General features: G+C 38.3%; 1 protein-coding gene across 1 annotated transcript in view; it reads left to right on the plus strand.

Moving 5' to 3' along the window:
• LAMA2 (laminin subunit alpha 2) overlaps positions 1–13622 on the plus strand; it is a 368849-nt gene that overhangs the window by 290058 nt on the left and 65169 nt on the right. Inside the window, exons 40-41 of the mRNA XM_064508966.1 lie at positions 2902–3040; positions 9323–9425. Coding sequence (XP_064365036.1) covers positions 2902–3040; positions 9323–9425 — 242 coding nt within the window. The remainder of the gene's footprint in view (positions 1–2901; positions 3041–9322; positions 9426–13622) is intronic.

Below are 13622 nucleotides of genomic sequence, written 5' to 3' on the forward strand. Positions count from 1 at the left end.
TAAGTTTCCATTCACCATGATCACAGTCCTAAATAAAAGTGAGAAATACAGTGCCCTTGATTTATATGTTCACAGCCCTCTCTAAAAGAACGATGCCTTATAACTTCTCCTGAGCGTAGTTTCCTGAAAACACTGGAAGGTAAGTATCTTCTTTTCCGTTGAAGAAAGGAAAACCATGAACAGGGAGTACAACTTGCCATGATAATACTCAGTAATAGATCATGAACATCCTGTTTCCTGTACCTGTCACCAGTATAGCTTAACAGTTTTATTCTCCCAAAGCACTGCATGGATTATTAGAAAAAGATACTTTTACACATCAACAATATGCTTGATTTTGCTGCTTACATCTTTTAAAGATTCCTATAGACTTGGGAGCAGAGGCTTAACATGTTTTCTTGCCCACATCTGCAATTTTGAGGAAAAGGCACAGAATTATCTCTGATAAACTATCTGGTACTTGAAAAATTATCGGCTTCACATACAGTGTAGTCACTCTACATAGATGCTCAGTCTAATTTACGTTTTGAGAAATATATGAAATAATGGGAGTTATGGTTTCCTGAGTAAAATGACTTTTATAAAAGGTATGTGCACTGTCTGATTAGGAAACAGGACAGTTGTGTGCTGCACCTCTGGGCCTAAACTAGGTGACTACCATCACATCCAATTACAGTACTGAATAGGGATATAAATATTCAAATAAATGTCGAGTAGGCATGGAGAAACTAAGTTAAGAAGTAGAGAAAATGTAGAGAGAAAAGAATGTTGAGCCTCTGTAATGGAATGCTGGCAAGACAAATTTTGAGATAGAGGGTTTTTAATGGTATAAAATAGACCTTTTGCATGCATGCATGCATGCACTTTAACATAGGCTGACAGATTGGCCTTAGGGAAGGCTAGGGTAATGTTTAAAGCAGCCTTCATTGTGCTGTAGCAGTACAATGTATACTTTTATCTGACCCAGACATCACCCTCAATTTCTCAAGATATACAAAAAAAAATGCGGAATAGAGGACATTTGAAATCACGTCTAAAAGCAAATGGTTCAAAGTTAAGGTTTCTAGTGTGGTCAGCTACAAAATTTCGAAGGAGAAAAATTACAAAGGTAGTATGTCATCACTGCACGCACCAACATAAACAGTCATACTTTACAGGAATATGTAGTCTCTATCTATCTAGCTTAGGAATTCAAAAATGTATTTATCCTCACAAATGGCACTTGGGTGTCTTTTAGTTAATAATAAATTTGCTGAAAAATACTATTTCATCTTGCAGGAGAAATTGAGGGAGAGCTCTTTCTCTCAAATCACCCCCCAAGACTTTAAATAGCATATTGATTGATGGGGAGGGTGTTCTCTTGAGAGGTGGAACATGGAGCCGTTCATGAATTTATCCTGGAAAAATTGTTATTTTTCCTGCATACAGGGAAGTATTAGAATAGGCTTTTCCCTTATGCCTAATAGCCTGCTGATGAGTAAACCTCATTGCAATGTGGAAAATTCAGTTGAGTTCCCTCCTCAGCCAGAGGGAATTTGAACCATATTGCTAAAGAGTACTTTAACTACTAGCTAGGCATTCTTCTAAGGATGCCACAAAAACTCACTATAGCCTAGTGAGCTCCATGTGTAGTTGAGGAAGGAGATCGGCTCTTCCCAGAATGATGCAGAGGCAGTTCAGCCACATCGCTTCTGCAGCAGCCCTAAGCGAGGCTTTCCCCATCAGTTAGCTACATATGGAGTCCAGGGAGTATACCCTCCGTCTCCCTTGTCTTTCCTGTTGCATTTTGTAGAAATCATTAAATACTCACTGAAGCAAGGATTGGAGCCCAGCTGTCCTGGTTCCCCAGAGAACAGACTAGTTACCAGGTTGGAGAAGGAATTTCTCCTTCTCCCACACATTCTGTCTCAGTGACTAAGTATTTTGTACAAGCTGTAACAGCTCCAGCAGGAGTAATGCCTGCTTCTTTTATGTTACCCTTCACCTTGATGGCTAGAGCATTTCCCTGGGAGGCAAAAATCTAAGTTCAAATCCATTCTTGCTCAGTTCAAGCAGGGTTCTGAATCTGTACCCTTTATTCAGGACAGCGTCACAGGCATCAGGCTGTAGTGTATTCTGAGATGGATGCCTTCAAGTTAATTCTGTTGGAGCTGTTCTTCTTTGCAGAAAATACTTGAGTATATCACACAGCATTCAGGAAAAGTGGTTTCTCTAGCCTGGTGGCTAGAAATTTCCCCGGAAGTGGGTCAGCTGAGCTCCAATCCCTGCACCAGGAAATATTGTTTTACCTTTTAATTAAGTTATAGTTATTATAATGGAGTGTTTCATACTAATGGAACATCCCATTCAATATGAAGCATAATTGGTTATATTTTTCATTTTGGTAAGCAAAATGAACATTTATGATTTGATTTAGATAATGAGATCTTCCCCCAGCCTAGCCTTTCTGTGTTTGGCAGCCAAACAAAGAAACGAGTGGTTCGTACAGTCCACTGTGAGACATACCTGTGATGATATCCCCCACGTTCATCCAGCGCAAGATTCAGTAGCTGCCTGATTCAACAAATAACCTATAAACCCATATTATGAATATATGTCATTTGGATTATAGTATTAAGTATTGTGCTGTCTTTTCTCACTGTCTCATCCATTTTTATCTCACAGAACCTGCTCTTTAGAAAACATTGTTTTTTATGTCTTTCTGCACAGATAAAACATGAATCCCATTAAACATATGATGCCAGAACTCCTGAAATCTCAAGTGTAACATTGCTGTCTAAAGCATTGCCTTAGAAATAGGCTTAGAAAGACAGGCTGTTTGATTTGAAAAAGTAGGGTACTATGTTCTGTTGAGCTCTGATAGCAGGTTTAATGGTGTGTTTACTTTTTCGATCCCAACAGAATACTTGCTGAAGCCAAAAACCTCTCTTTCAATGCCACACTTGCTTTCAATGCTTATACTAACATCAAGGATAACACGGATGAAGCTGAAAAAGTTGCCAAGGAAGCAAAGGCTCGTGCAAACGAAGCTGTGCAAGCGGTAAGAAAAATAAGCAAATTGGGAAGGAAGCTTAAATCTTCTGTGGAGCCCTGCTGTACCTTATCCTACTTTCCTTGTTTTGCCATCTTACAACTTTATTTAGAGATCCCTGCTGCCAAAGATCCTTGTGTCGAGGTCAGAGAGCTATGCCCCTGCCAGACCTACGTGTATCTTTAGATTACATCCCTGTTTGCCCCTAGCTCCTATTTTTTCATCTCCTTTCCCTTTTCTTTTACTGTTTTTCCTCCTTCTGTCTTCTGCCTTTCTGTCTCTGCCTGTCACTCAAGCCAATAGCTGCTGCAGGAAAGCTTGGAGACAGGAGCATAGGTCACTTGATACTCTGTAAAACTAGCTTATATTTAACAGATGTTTTGCACACATCTGAAGAACTCCGTAATTTAAATAACCTAGATCTGAGATAATACTCAAAGGCACTTCCCTGCATATAAGGTAAACTGTGAGCAGTTAGTAGAATTCTAGAAGTGGAGATGGCAGAAAGTCTTATTCATAAAACCCATACAACTTCTTTTCTAAACTGCCAGTTTTCACAGTGAAACCCTGTTCTCAGTGTGAAGTACCACATGTAAATTCCAGGAGGACATGGAGAGAACTTTTAAAAATAGGATTCTAAGGTAAAGCCAACTCTTCAGCCTGAGTCATAATGGGGAACTCAGCTCCATAATGCATATTTTGTGAGCAGAAATCATTCCGAGCATAGCCAGAATTATTTTTTATGTCAATATCAAGGAAGTTAATGGCTAATTTATGGAAGTCAGTCACAGAGCAACTGACATGCACTTTGCAGGCCCACAGATGAGAAATAACCAAGGAGATGACAGTATGGCATGAAACTGCCAGACCCTACATTTGATACAGAAATGTATAGATGTGTAAGTAGATGAGCAGAAGCAGCTTGTAGTTGAATAAAAGTATTTTGCAGAAAGTAACTTCAGTCAAATGGATTACAAAAATAGCAAAAGCAGTAGCATGCTGTGAAGGTCTGTATCTAAGAGAGGGATAAAGCTAACCACTGCACAAATATTTTTATATTTTTAGACAATTTTGGTTTTCAACTTAGGGTTCAAATAACACTAATTACCATATTTCTCTCTTGATGAAAAATATTCACCTCACGCGTTAGTATGTGCTAGTTTTCTATAAATAAATACAGTTATTTGTTTCACGGAAACTACTAATTAACACTGCAGAAGTAAATAAGGAGCTGTGGATTTTTTTTCTTCTCATTAGGATTTGCTTCTTTGATGACTCACAGTGAGTGAGGCAGATGGATGTTTTGAGGGTTGAGTAGGAAAAAGAGACATACAGCAAACAAGAAACAAAGGAAGCAATTACAGTATGTCTACGAAAGAGTATACATCAGATAGTGAACAAGCTGATTATACTATGGAGAGAAAGTGGATAGATAATCCAAAAGGGATGGAAGTGAAGAGATGGACAACATGGTGTAAGCAGAGACAATCGAGTAGCAAGGAAAGAAACTCAGGCTTGATTAAGGCAAGATTTTTAAACCTCTCCATTGTATGTATTCATTAGAGAGAGCCTATTTATGTGCTGTGTACGTGTAACAGGGATCTAGTTAATAGGAAAAAAAAAGGAAAATGGAGGGAGCTACTGCCTTTTAAATGTATTCAGCTTAATATTGAGTAGAGGTAATAGGTGTTTATCATCATATTCCTGCAGAACAAGGTAGATTTTTTTTATTTGGTGAATGATCACATTAGGATTTTATCCTAGGTTTAAAAAATATATGCCTAACCCTTCAGCTAATTGTAGAGTTCGTACTTCTTTCCCTATTCTATTTTTTCATTTTTTTTATGCAAAGTGCTGAAAGTTTGTTCATCCTAGTTCAACAGGCTTCCTCTTTTTGTGGGCTCCAAGGAACTTTTAGCTGAGCTTCACAAGAGAATGGGAGTGCAGCCTTGCTCAGGGCTACCTGAGCATCATGGTTCAAGCACTCTCCTGGAAGGCAGCATTTGTGGATTTGAGCCCCCTCAGACAGAGGAAGCTCTAGAAACTGTCTCCTTCCTGAGCAGGTGCTCTCTGAGCAACTCTACGTGACAGATACCATGTCATCTCTCTCCTTTAGAAAGGGGGAACCATGTTCTCTTCTTTACGAGAACATTTAGGAGCACCTATCATCTGGAAAGGATGCAGGTCTCCAGATCCTAAGAGGGTCCTTCAGTGAAGGGCTGCACCCCTGAGTTTAGCCTTTCCCAGAGGTGAATTCTAGTGTCGGGTTCCCCAGGAGAAGCGAGCTGGTGCATAAACTTGGGAGGGTAGCCACTGGACTGATTTTTAGATTCCATCCTGCAAGTCATTGGAGTGAATAGTTTACAGGAACCTTAGTGATTTCTCAGGGTTTTTTTGTTCTTTTTAATTGGAAGATTACTTTGTTTTCAAATTAAGCTAATGTCACGAAAGGCAAGCGTGAAAAGATGCTTAAAATCCATCGCAATTATAGGAAGCCTGATAAATGACTGAAAAAAATGTATTAAAAATATGACAGAAAAATTCCTCCCGAGCTTTATGTGATGGATTTGTTCTCCCCTTTAAAAGCAAAATAAATTCATCACGGATGAGAAATCTCTAGCATTCAGGCAGCTTCCACATCCCATTACTTAGCCTAGGCAGTAACTGTCTGAAGAGTAGAGTCATGATGATGAATCTAGCTTGTGTCTCATGGATCAGAATCACAGCTATTAAATAAAGCTTGAAAAAGTATTTTTATTGTTCTCAGTCTTTTTAGAGAGGACTGGCAGGCTAGTAACTAGACCTGCAGGTGACATGTTAGGTGATTACAGTCCTACTTCCACCAGTGCTTTTAACTCCCTTTGTAGTGACACCCCAACAGTTATGTTGGGTGGTTGGGTTTCTTAAGATAATAGTGACATATAGCTAATAGTTTAGGAATCCTCCTCAGGAGGATATCATGAGCTGCAAATTATTCATAATATTTTGATACTTCAGAATTCTCAAATAATTCTCAGGATTGGTAAAAATATTTGTGGCCTTAACTTTTGTATAGGTAAAAACTCCTCAGAATATATGCGTATGTGAAAAGAAAATCCTTTAATTTAAGAGTAAGGGAGAACTGTTTTGAACTGATACGAATTAGAGCGCAGGTCTACAAAGCATCTTGTAAGTGGGCAGGCAAGTTTAAGTGTGTGATCCTTAAAAATGCGCTAGTGCAGTTACCCACATGTTTGGCACTGTACCTCTGCACCTGACCAAACTTGCTGACATGTCAGTAGTTTGGGGCAATTTGGTGCCTCCTCCATGCTCATATCTGTTCATGAAACCTCAGAAGACGTTCCTTTCTGTGAAGCCCCCTGCAGTTCTCAGTCTGATACATGTTCAAACCACACCTTGCCTCTGCTGCTGAGGGTGGATGAAGGCAATCATAGCATGCTGTGGCCATGGCTGCTCTTATTCCAGCCTTTGGCACATTTCCCTGTTAGTGCACTAACTTAGGGATTCGCACAATCATCCCTGGGAGATCTGAAGAGATCTCCATCCCAGAAGAGTGCCATAACCCATCAGGTTGTGGGCTGAGCTGGGATCTTTCCACAACTCTTGCAGAAGCTGGGCCATTTGGCAAAAACAGAATTCAAGATTCATTGAAATACTAGAAAAAGGAACATAGAGGGAATATTTCTTACTGACTTCTTTCCTTACCTGTAATTATCTGCTAATTATAATTCATAGTTTTTCTGTAATTCAATAGCTGTTTTTCTTTTAAACACCTTCTGTTAAACTGTTAAAATTTTTGCCACACTCATGGAAGAGAGAAAACAGACCATTAATGGTGATGTATGGTTTCAGTGGCAGCATTTTATAGTATGTTATTAGGCACCTATGCCTCTAAACCAAGATTGAGATTGCCTTGCTTGGATACATCCTGAGATTCCATTTCTGCTACAAGATGCCACAAGCACGCAAGCTGCAGAAAGCATGTGTGGAATGGGGTTGCGGGGGGATGCGGAGGAAGTCACAGAGTGAGTCCCCAGGATACATATGCTCTAGAACAGATGGAATTAGAACTCAGATTCCTCAGATGTTGTGATTTTCCAATTTATTTGGAACCACAATTTTTTTCTTTTCTTTTTGTTTCTTTTTCTATAGCACGGGTACCATTTTAGAAAACAGTATCAAAGACGACCCTTGGATGTCAGTCTTATTAAATCATAAAGGGGTTCATCATGACTGACGCTTGCCACCAGTACTCAAACTCGCCCGACACAAAGTCAGAAAATGTTTGTGGTTTTCATTGTTGACTTCATCATAAGTAAACATCTGATGAGCTACAAAAAAAGCTAGCACAAAAGTATGCTTTACGTTGGATATTTTGATTAATCCTCTCACGCAGAATTATTTCAAAATAAATAATAAATAAATAAAGTCTTTAATCAGTACAGATTTATTTTTCTCTCTAAGGGCTTCTTTAGTATTAACTTTATGCTGAAATCTGTTTCTGACATAAGTGTCAGCCCAGACCAAATTTTTGTACCTGATTTGATGAACTTCCTCTTTTTGCATTGCAAATTTACCCTTCCAACTTCATTCTATCAAATCTGAACAGCTGTAATGGCCAGTCAAGCATGCCCAGTGATTTGTTAATAATAATAACAATCATTATTTTTGATCCATGATCACAGAGTGATCATTCCCTAAGTTCTGATGCTAAAGGGAAAAGGGATATAAAAGCATTATCTGATTTGACAGGTGCATCTGCCAACAAATCTGGCAAAACATTTGTCTTTCAGGAGCAGTCTTTCTTTTAATTGGATAGTCTTTTTTCTGGTATTATATGTCTTTTTCTATAAACAAAGTTACTTATATTAGGTAATAAAGATAAAAAAATCTATAAAAAAACTAATTTTGTTGAACTTTCAAGTGTATAGTTCCTGTTGATTTTGAAAGAAATTTGTGTACATAGCATAATATTTTAAGTGAACCTGGAAATAGAGCAGTCATATGGGCATTGCTTCATAAAATCACTTACGCCCATGATGAAAGTTATGCATGCGTTCACGTCCCAGTGACATGGCAACGTATGTCATGAGATATTCCTTTACAGGGAGCTTTATGGTGAACTTTGAAAGTATCAAATGATCCAAAACATTCCCTAAGTTTTCTTTTTGTTTTTTGTTTTTTTGTTTTAAAGGCATGAGCAAGTCCAGTATATGCTTTGTAACATGTCCTGGAGAAACAACATAGGTTCAGTAATATGCAAAATATCACCGCTGGGCTTGCTCATTATATAAATAATGAATACTAATAATAACTGCATCACTTAATTGACACATAGTTAATTTTTGAGTATATGTATCTGCCCTAGAAAATGAAATGTAGCTGCTTCTTAATTACATACTAGTTACAATGCTATGACCCATGACTAATATAGAATGTTATCTGGCTGGCAAGAGTATTCTCAAAGAAATATATTCGATATGATGTGTGACCTGAGTTCATTCTTACAAACTGAACAATAAATGGCTCAGAGTGTGAAGTATATCTTATCAACTGAAAATACTAATTTAATTTAGAAAAATAATTCTACCTATTGATCACTCTCTGCACTGAAGATAGAGATGAATGTTTTCCAAAAGAAAGAGATCTTTAAACAGCATGCTGAAGGATGGTTATTTAGTAATAAAACTCTTTCAAATTGACTGCAGTTGCCCTTTCTTCTTTTTAAACTCTATTTTTTTCATATTTTCTTTATTAACCTAGCACTTACAGTTTTTGAATATAACCACAAAGACATCTCTGTTGTCTGCATTAGAATCTGGATCATTATGTCCAGTCTGTCTTCTAAATTGTAGCTGCTGCTGGGGAGAAGTACTGTACTGTGTGGTGTTCTGTATGTACTGCAGGCAGAAACCCACACATTTAAGTTGCAATATCCTTTCTTTTTTCTCTCACTCCTTTTTTCTTTTCTGACAAAGTTCTGTTCCTAGAGCCAAACCTGTTTCTGTTATGCTATAGACAGTTTCTCCTTTTTTCAGTCATTATTGCTATTCCAAAAGAGAACTGTCTTCCTGTAAAAATAAAAGGAAATTAAGAAGAGAAAATTATTTTATTGGTCTCTTGTAGACTAATGTAATGGCAATGGCATATAATTCACATTGACGTTCACTTAAAATTTAAGATGACCGTTCACATAGATCTTCTTCATATATCTTTTATGACTTCAGACTTGTTCAGAGCTAGCTGGAAGAATAATTTCCTGTATGTATGACACTGCTTGTTTGCCTACAGACATCTGGTCCTGAAGGATCATTAAAGGATGGCGCCAAGGGCTCTCTTCAGAAAAGCTTCAGGGTCCTCAATGAAGCCAAGATGCTAGAAAATGATGTCAAAGGTATGTACAGTATGTGGCATTCAGGTTCGTTCGATACAAGAAAAACATAGACTGTTATAGTTCCAGTATGAAGAGGTCATGTCAACAGAAAAAAGTGTAAATACTAACATGATTTTAAACTGAACAATGGTTCAATGAAGAAGTGTCTCATATTTTGGGTCCAGGCTTTATGCAGGGGTACACGTCTACTCTGTGCATTTTTTGGACACACAAGGAGGCTAAGAAGGAGGGAGCGTTGGTGCTCTGTTATTTAAAGGTCAGAGTAAGAAGAGACGTGGGGAGGAGAGGGGGGTGGAAACAGGGGTTCTGATTTGCTAATTGCTCTAACAGAAAATTGGTACAAAAACCAGCCCAGCATTAAATTGTTATTCTTGTCAATACAGAAGCAGGGTTTGCAATGCCAGCCAGAGATATCAAATCTTTTCAGGCTGCTTATGAGATTGTGCCAGAAGAGGTAAGCATGGGGAGGTAGGATGAAGATGTTTGCCAAAAAGCTGGTAATGGTAATTGCTGCATGTTTTCTTCAAAAATGAAGTGAAAAGAAATGTCTTTGGAGAAGAATGTGAGGTTTTCACCAAACTGTATAAGGCTGTTCCCTGACTGTAAATATGTGGCTAAACATAACCCAAATTACACAGTTTGTAGATTTCAGACAATATTTTCATTTCCCAGTAAAAAATTAAACTCTTTTATTTTTCTGCATTTTCTGCAGAAGTTTCTATTTCATGTACTTTCCACTGAAGAAAACCCCCCAAGGTTTTGACCAATGCCATTTGGTGAGATTTAACAGCTGGTAATTCAGGGCAGGCTGTGCTCATAACCTATCTGAATATTTTCTCATCGATAAATAAGTGTATGACTGTGAATGTGTTTGTCACAGTCTGAGAAAGGAGCAGACTAGTCAGCATGAACACATGCAAAGTGCTTCATGCTCACATGAATAATTAGACGAGGAGCAATTGTCTAGGTAGCAGTTCTCTCGAAGGGGATTGAAGAGAGAGCATGGATCACATGCTGGGTAGCAGTAGAGAAGGCAGATGACACACAGGAATGCTTAAATAGGAGTATGACTTACAAAACACGTGAAACAGCCCCTCTCCTCTGTTCAGGGTTAATAGTGCTTTCGCTAGGTTACTGTCTGCAGTCCTGGGCACTGCACTTCATGAAGGTCATGGTCATTTGCAGAGAATCTGAAAGACATGCTGAAGAATAACTGGTGGTTTAGGAGAGGAGGGGCAAGGCAAAAAGATTGAAATAACTTAAGTTTCCATACTGAAAAGCAGACAATTGAATAGGGACTTAATATCCTTGAACTATGTAAAGATTTCTGCAGAGAGGAAGGGACTAACATATCTCCAACTGCACTGACATGGATCACATTAGGAAAATCTTTCTAGGAATTAAAATACAGAAGTACTGGAATAAATTGCCTGAGATTAGAAAGTTTCAACCTTTGAAAATCTTTGAAAATGGGTTGGACAGACATCAGTTAGGAATGACTATTGGACAGAAGGAGAAAAATGGTCTTTGGGTACTGTACTGTACTGGGTATCTGTACTAAGCCTATGATTCGATGGTTGCTTGTGCTGTTGCACGGGCTTGTAACCAAAAGCAGTGTATTTCTTGCATCTTTATTTAGACAGATTGTTTTATAGGTCTTCTAAGAAAATAGTTACTGCAGCAGTAATGAAGCATCTGTTTAACAGAACACAGCAGTTCTTTTCCACAGCAGTCTTGGAAAGGAACTGAAAAATATTTCATTTGGACTAAATCTGAGGGGAAATAAGCACGATACAATTATCCACTCTGAAGTAGGCCAACACTGTTTCACTTTCACTTTTCACTTTCCTTTGTGAAAAATGATGAACACTGATGCTTTAGTTGCTGGGTTTTTACATCTACCAGAGCAACTTAAAGAGCACGTAGTGTTTGTGTCACTGGGTTAGTAAACACTTCGAGAGAGGAGGATCAATTTACTGAGTCTTCCATACAACTACTTTTGAATGTTTTTCATCCAAATACTGGCTAACTTTTTGATTAGTCTAGATAAATGAAGTTTGAGTTGAAAACCTCATGGTTTATTCAAATTAGTCCCCTGTAATCCCCTCCCTTTTCTCATTTGAAGTTTTATTGTATATATTTTGAAAAGCATGTGTCCAGTTGCAGTAGTTTTTCAAAGATCTTTTCATACTAAATACATTATAGTTTAATCTGATTCAGTTGGCTGAAGCTGTTGTGTTAAATTAGGGTTAACCTGGGATTAAACACAAAGTGGGGAAAGGTATAGCACTTGAAAACCTATGAGAGAAAACAGATCGAAGAGTTGTGAGAGAAAAAGAGTAGGGGAGGAAGACAGCTATGCTCTAATTTTTTTTATTATTTTTATTTTTATTTTGCTGATAAGTTTCAAGCTCATCGTAGGATCTGCAAAATTGATCTTTTCTGTTTGTTTGTTTCCTGCATCAGAATTAGAAAAATCACATGATTTTTCCTAGGGTGAGGTTTTAACTGGCTGTCATAAAGATGATGCCTGAAGCTTTTCTGTCATGCTACGGTAGTTAAAATACTTTTTATTGGAAACAAGACGGATTTTGATAACAGATCCAAGTCTTTCAGGTTTTAACATATAAAATTCCCATCAGCCTCCTGGGAGATGCATTACAAAAAACATACACCGTGAAGGATGAGAGCAATACAACTTGGAGTCATCTTTTGGTTATTACTACCATTTCATTTTTTTTTTGGCAGCCCTAGAATTTCAGCTATCAGAACTCGCTAACAAGTAGAAAGTGGGTATAATGTTTAATAAGTTCATTAATTACTTTTCACTGTCATATACTTTTTGAAAGTTAGAAACATTTTATTATACTGCAACAGCTCTGAGAAAAAAATTGTCTGCAGTAGCTGGTAAAGCTTGGATGTACATTTAGATTACTCTTTACATAAAACTCTGTTGTGACTCTATAGTGCAAGATTCAGTACAGACCTGGGGCTGGAGAGACATGTTACAGTAAATGTGTCACAGAGAATCACAAAACTAGGGGAGGCCAATGTGCAATTTATGTAACATAGCTGAAGCAGAACGAATAGGAATGCTATTCGTGCCCCTTACTGGAAGGCAATCTCTTGCAGCTTGCCGTGGCTAGCGCAGACGAGACGCCTAAAAAGGCAGCGGTGCCTTTGCCCCATGGCAGTGTCTCTCTGAAGAGACTGTGTGCCGCAGCACAGAGTCCCTGGCTCTATGTACTCCCTCAGTAGTTATACTGGAGTAATTGTGAGCTCCACAGAGCACAGGACTGGCCAGGTTAACCCTGGAAAAGATGTGTTAGAATCTCAGTGCGACACTACTGAGGAGATTTTTGAAAGTCACGCATTATTCTCACGTTTCACTCCAGCCAGAATTTGAACTGATAGCCGTTTCAGAATTCAGCAGTGAAGGTCTAAACGTGCTGAAGATTCATATAGCAATCCTAATGCGAGCAGGGAGGAATGCTTAAAATGCACATATTAAATTTTTGTCTATGTTCTTGCCCCATTCTGAAGGTTAATGAGATGGGGTTTTCTTAATGTTCTCTGATATGACTTAGATTAAAAGTGCTTCACACAGACAAACATTCTGAACTCTTCACTGTCTGCCTTTTGCAGCTGATGAAATATGGCCACGCTTCACAGCTTGACCCACATAGATCAGCTAATGTTGTGCCTGGAATGCATATACAGAAGAATAAAATGCAATGAGAGATTTCTTTTTTCCCCACCCCATTTTTGCTCCAAAATGGTAGTGTTGCCAGTGTTCTGAGCATTATGCTTTTCAGATGTCTTGGTGTTCCCTGGATAGAAAGTGAGAGTTGAGAGTAAAACTAATAGAATGAGATTTTCTTACAATTCTTGCAAAGCCTTCATTTTCAGAGTCTCTGCTGGAAATGAAGAAGTGAAGGATGGATGATGGGCACTCTGTAAAGATTTGGTAGACAGAAGTGATCATTAGTTTAAAATTTCTCTCTCTGCCCTACAGGTAGTACATTAGTTAAAGTAATGAAAACCTGTAAACCATTCAAGTAATATACCCTCCAGAAATCCAGGCTGGGCTGTGATGGAGGTGGGAATGTGTTCTTGCTACATTATGACATTCCCCTGATTTGTGGCCAATTACAGTAGTTTTAAAACGGCTGTTAATCAAGAAAATGCCACCAACGA

The sequence above is a fragment of the Dromaius novaehollandiae genome, chromosome 3 (assembly GCF_036370855.1).
Source record: "Dromaius novaehollandiae isolate bDroNov1 chromosome 3, bDroNov1.hap1, whole genome shotgun sequence".
In the NCBI taxonomy this organism is placed as follows: domain Eukaryota; kingdom Metazoa; phylum Chordata; class Aves; order Casuariiformes; family Dromaiidae; genus Dromaius; species Dromaius novaehollandiae.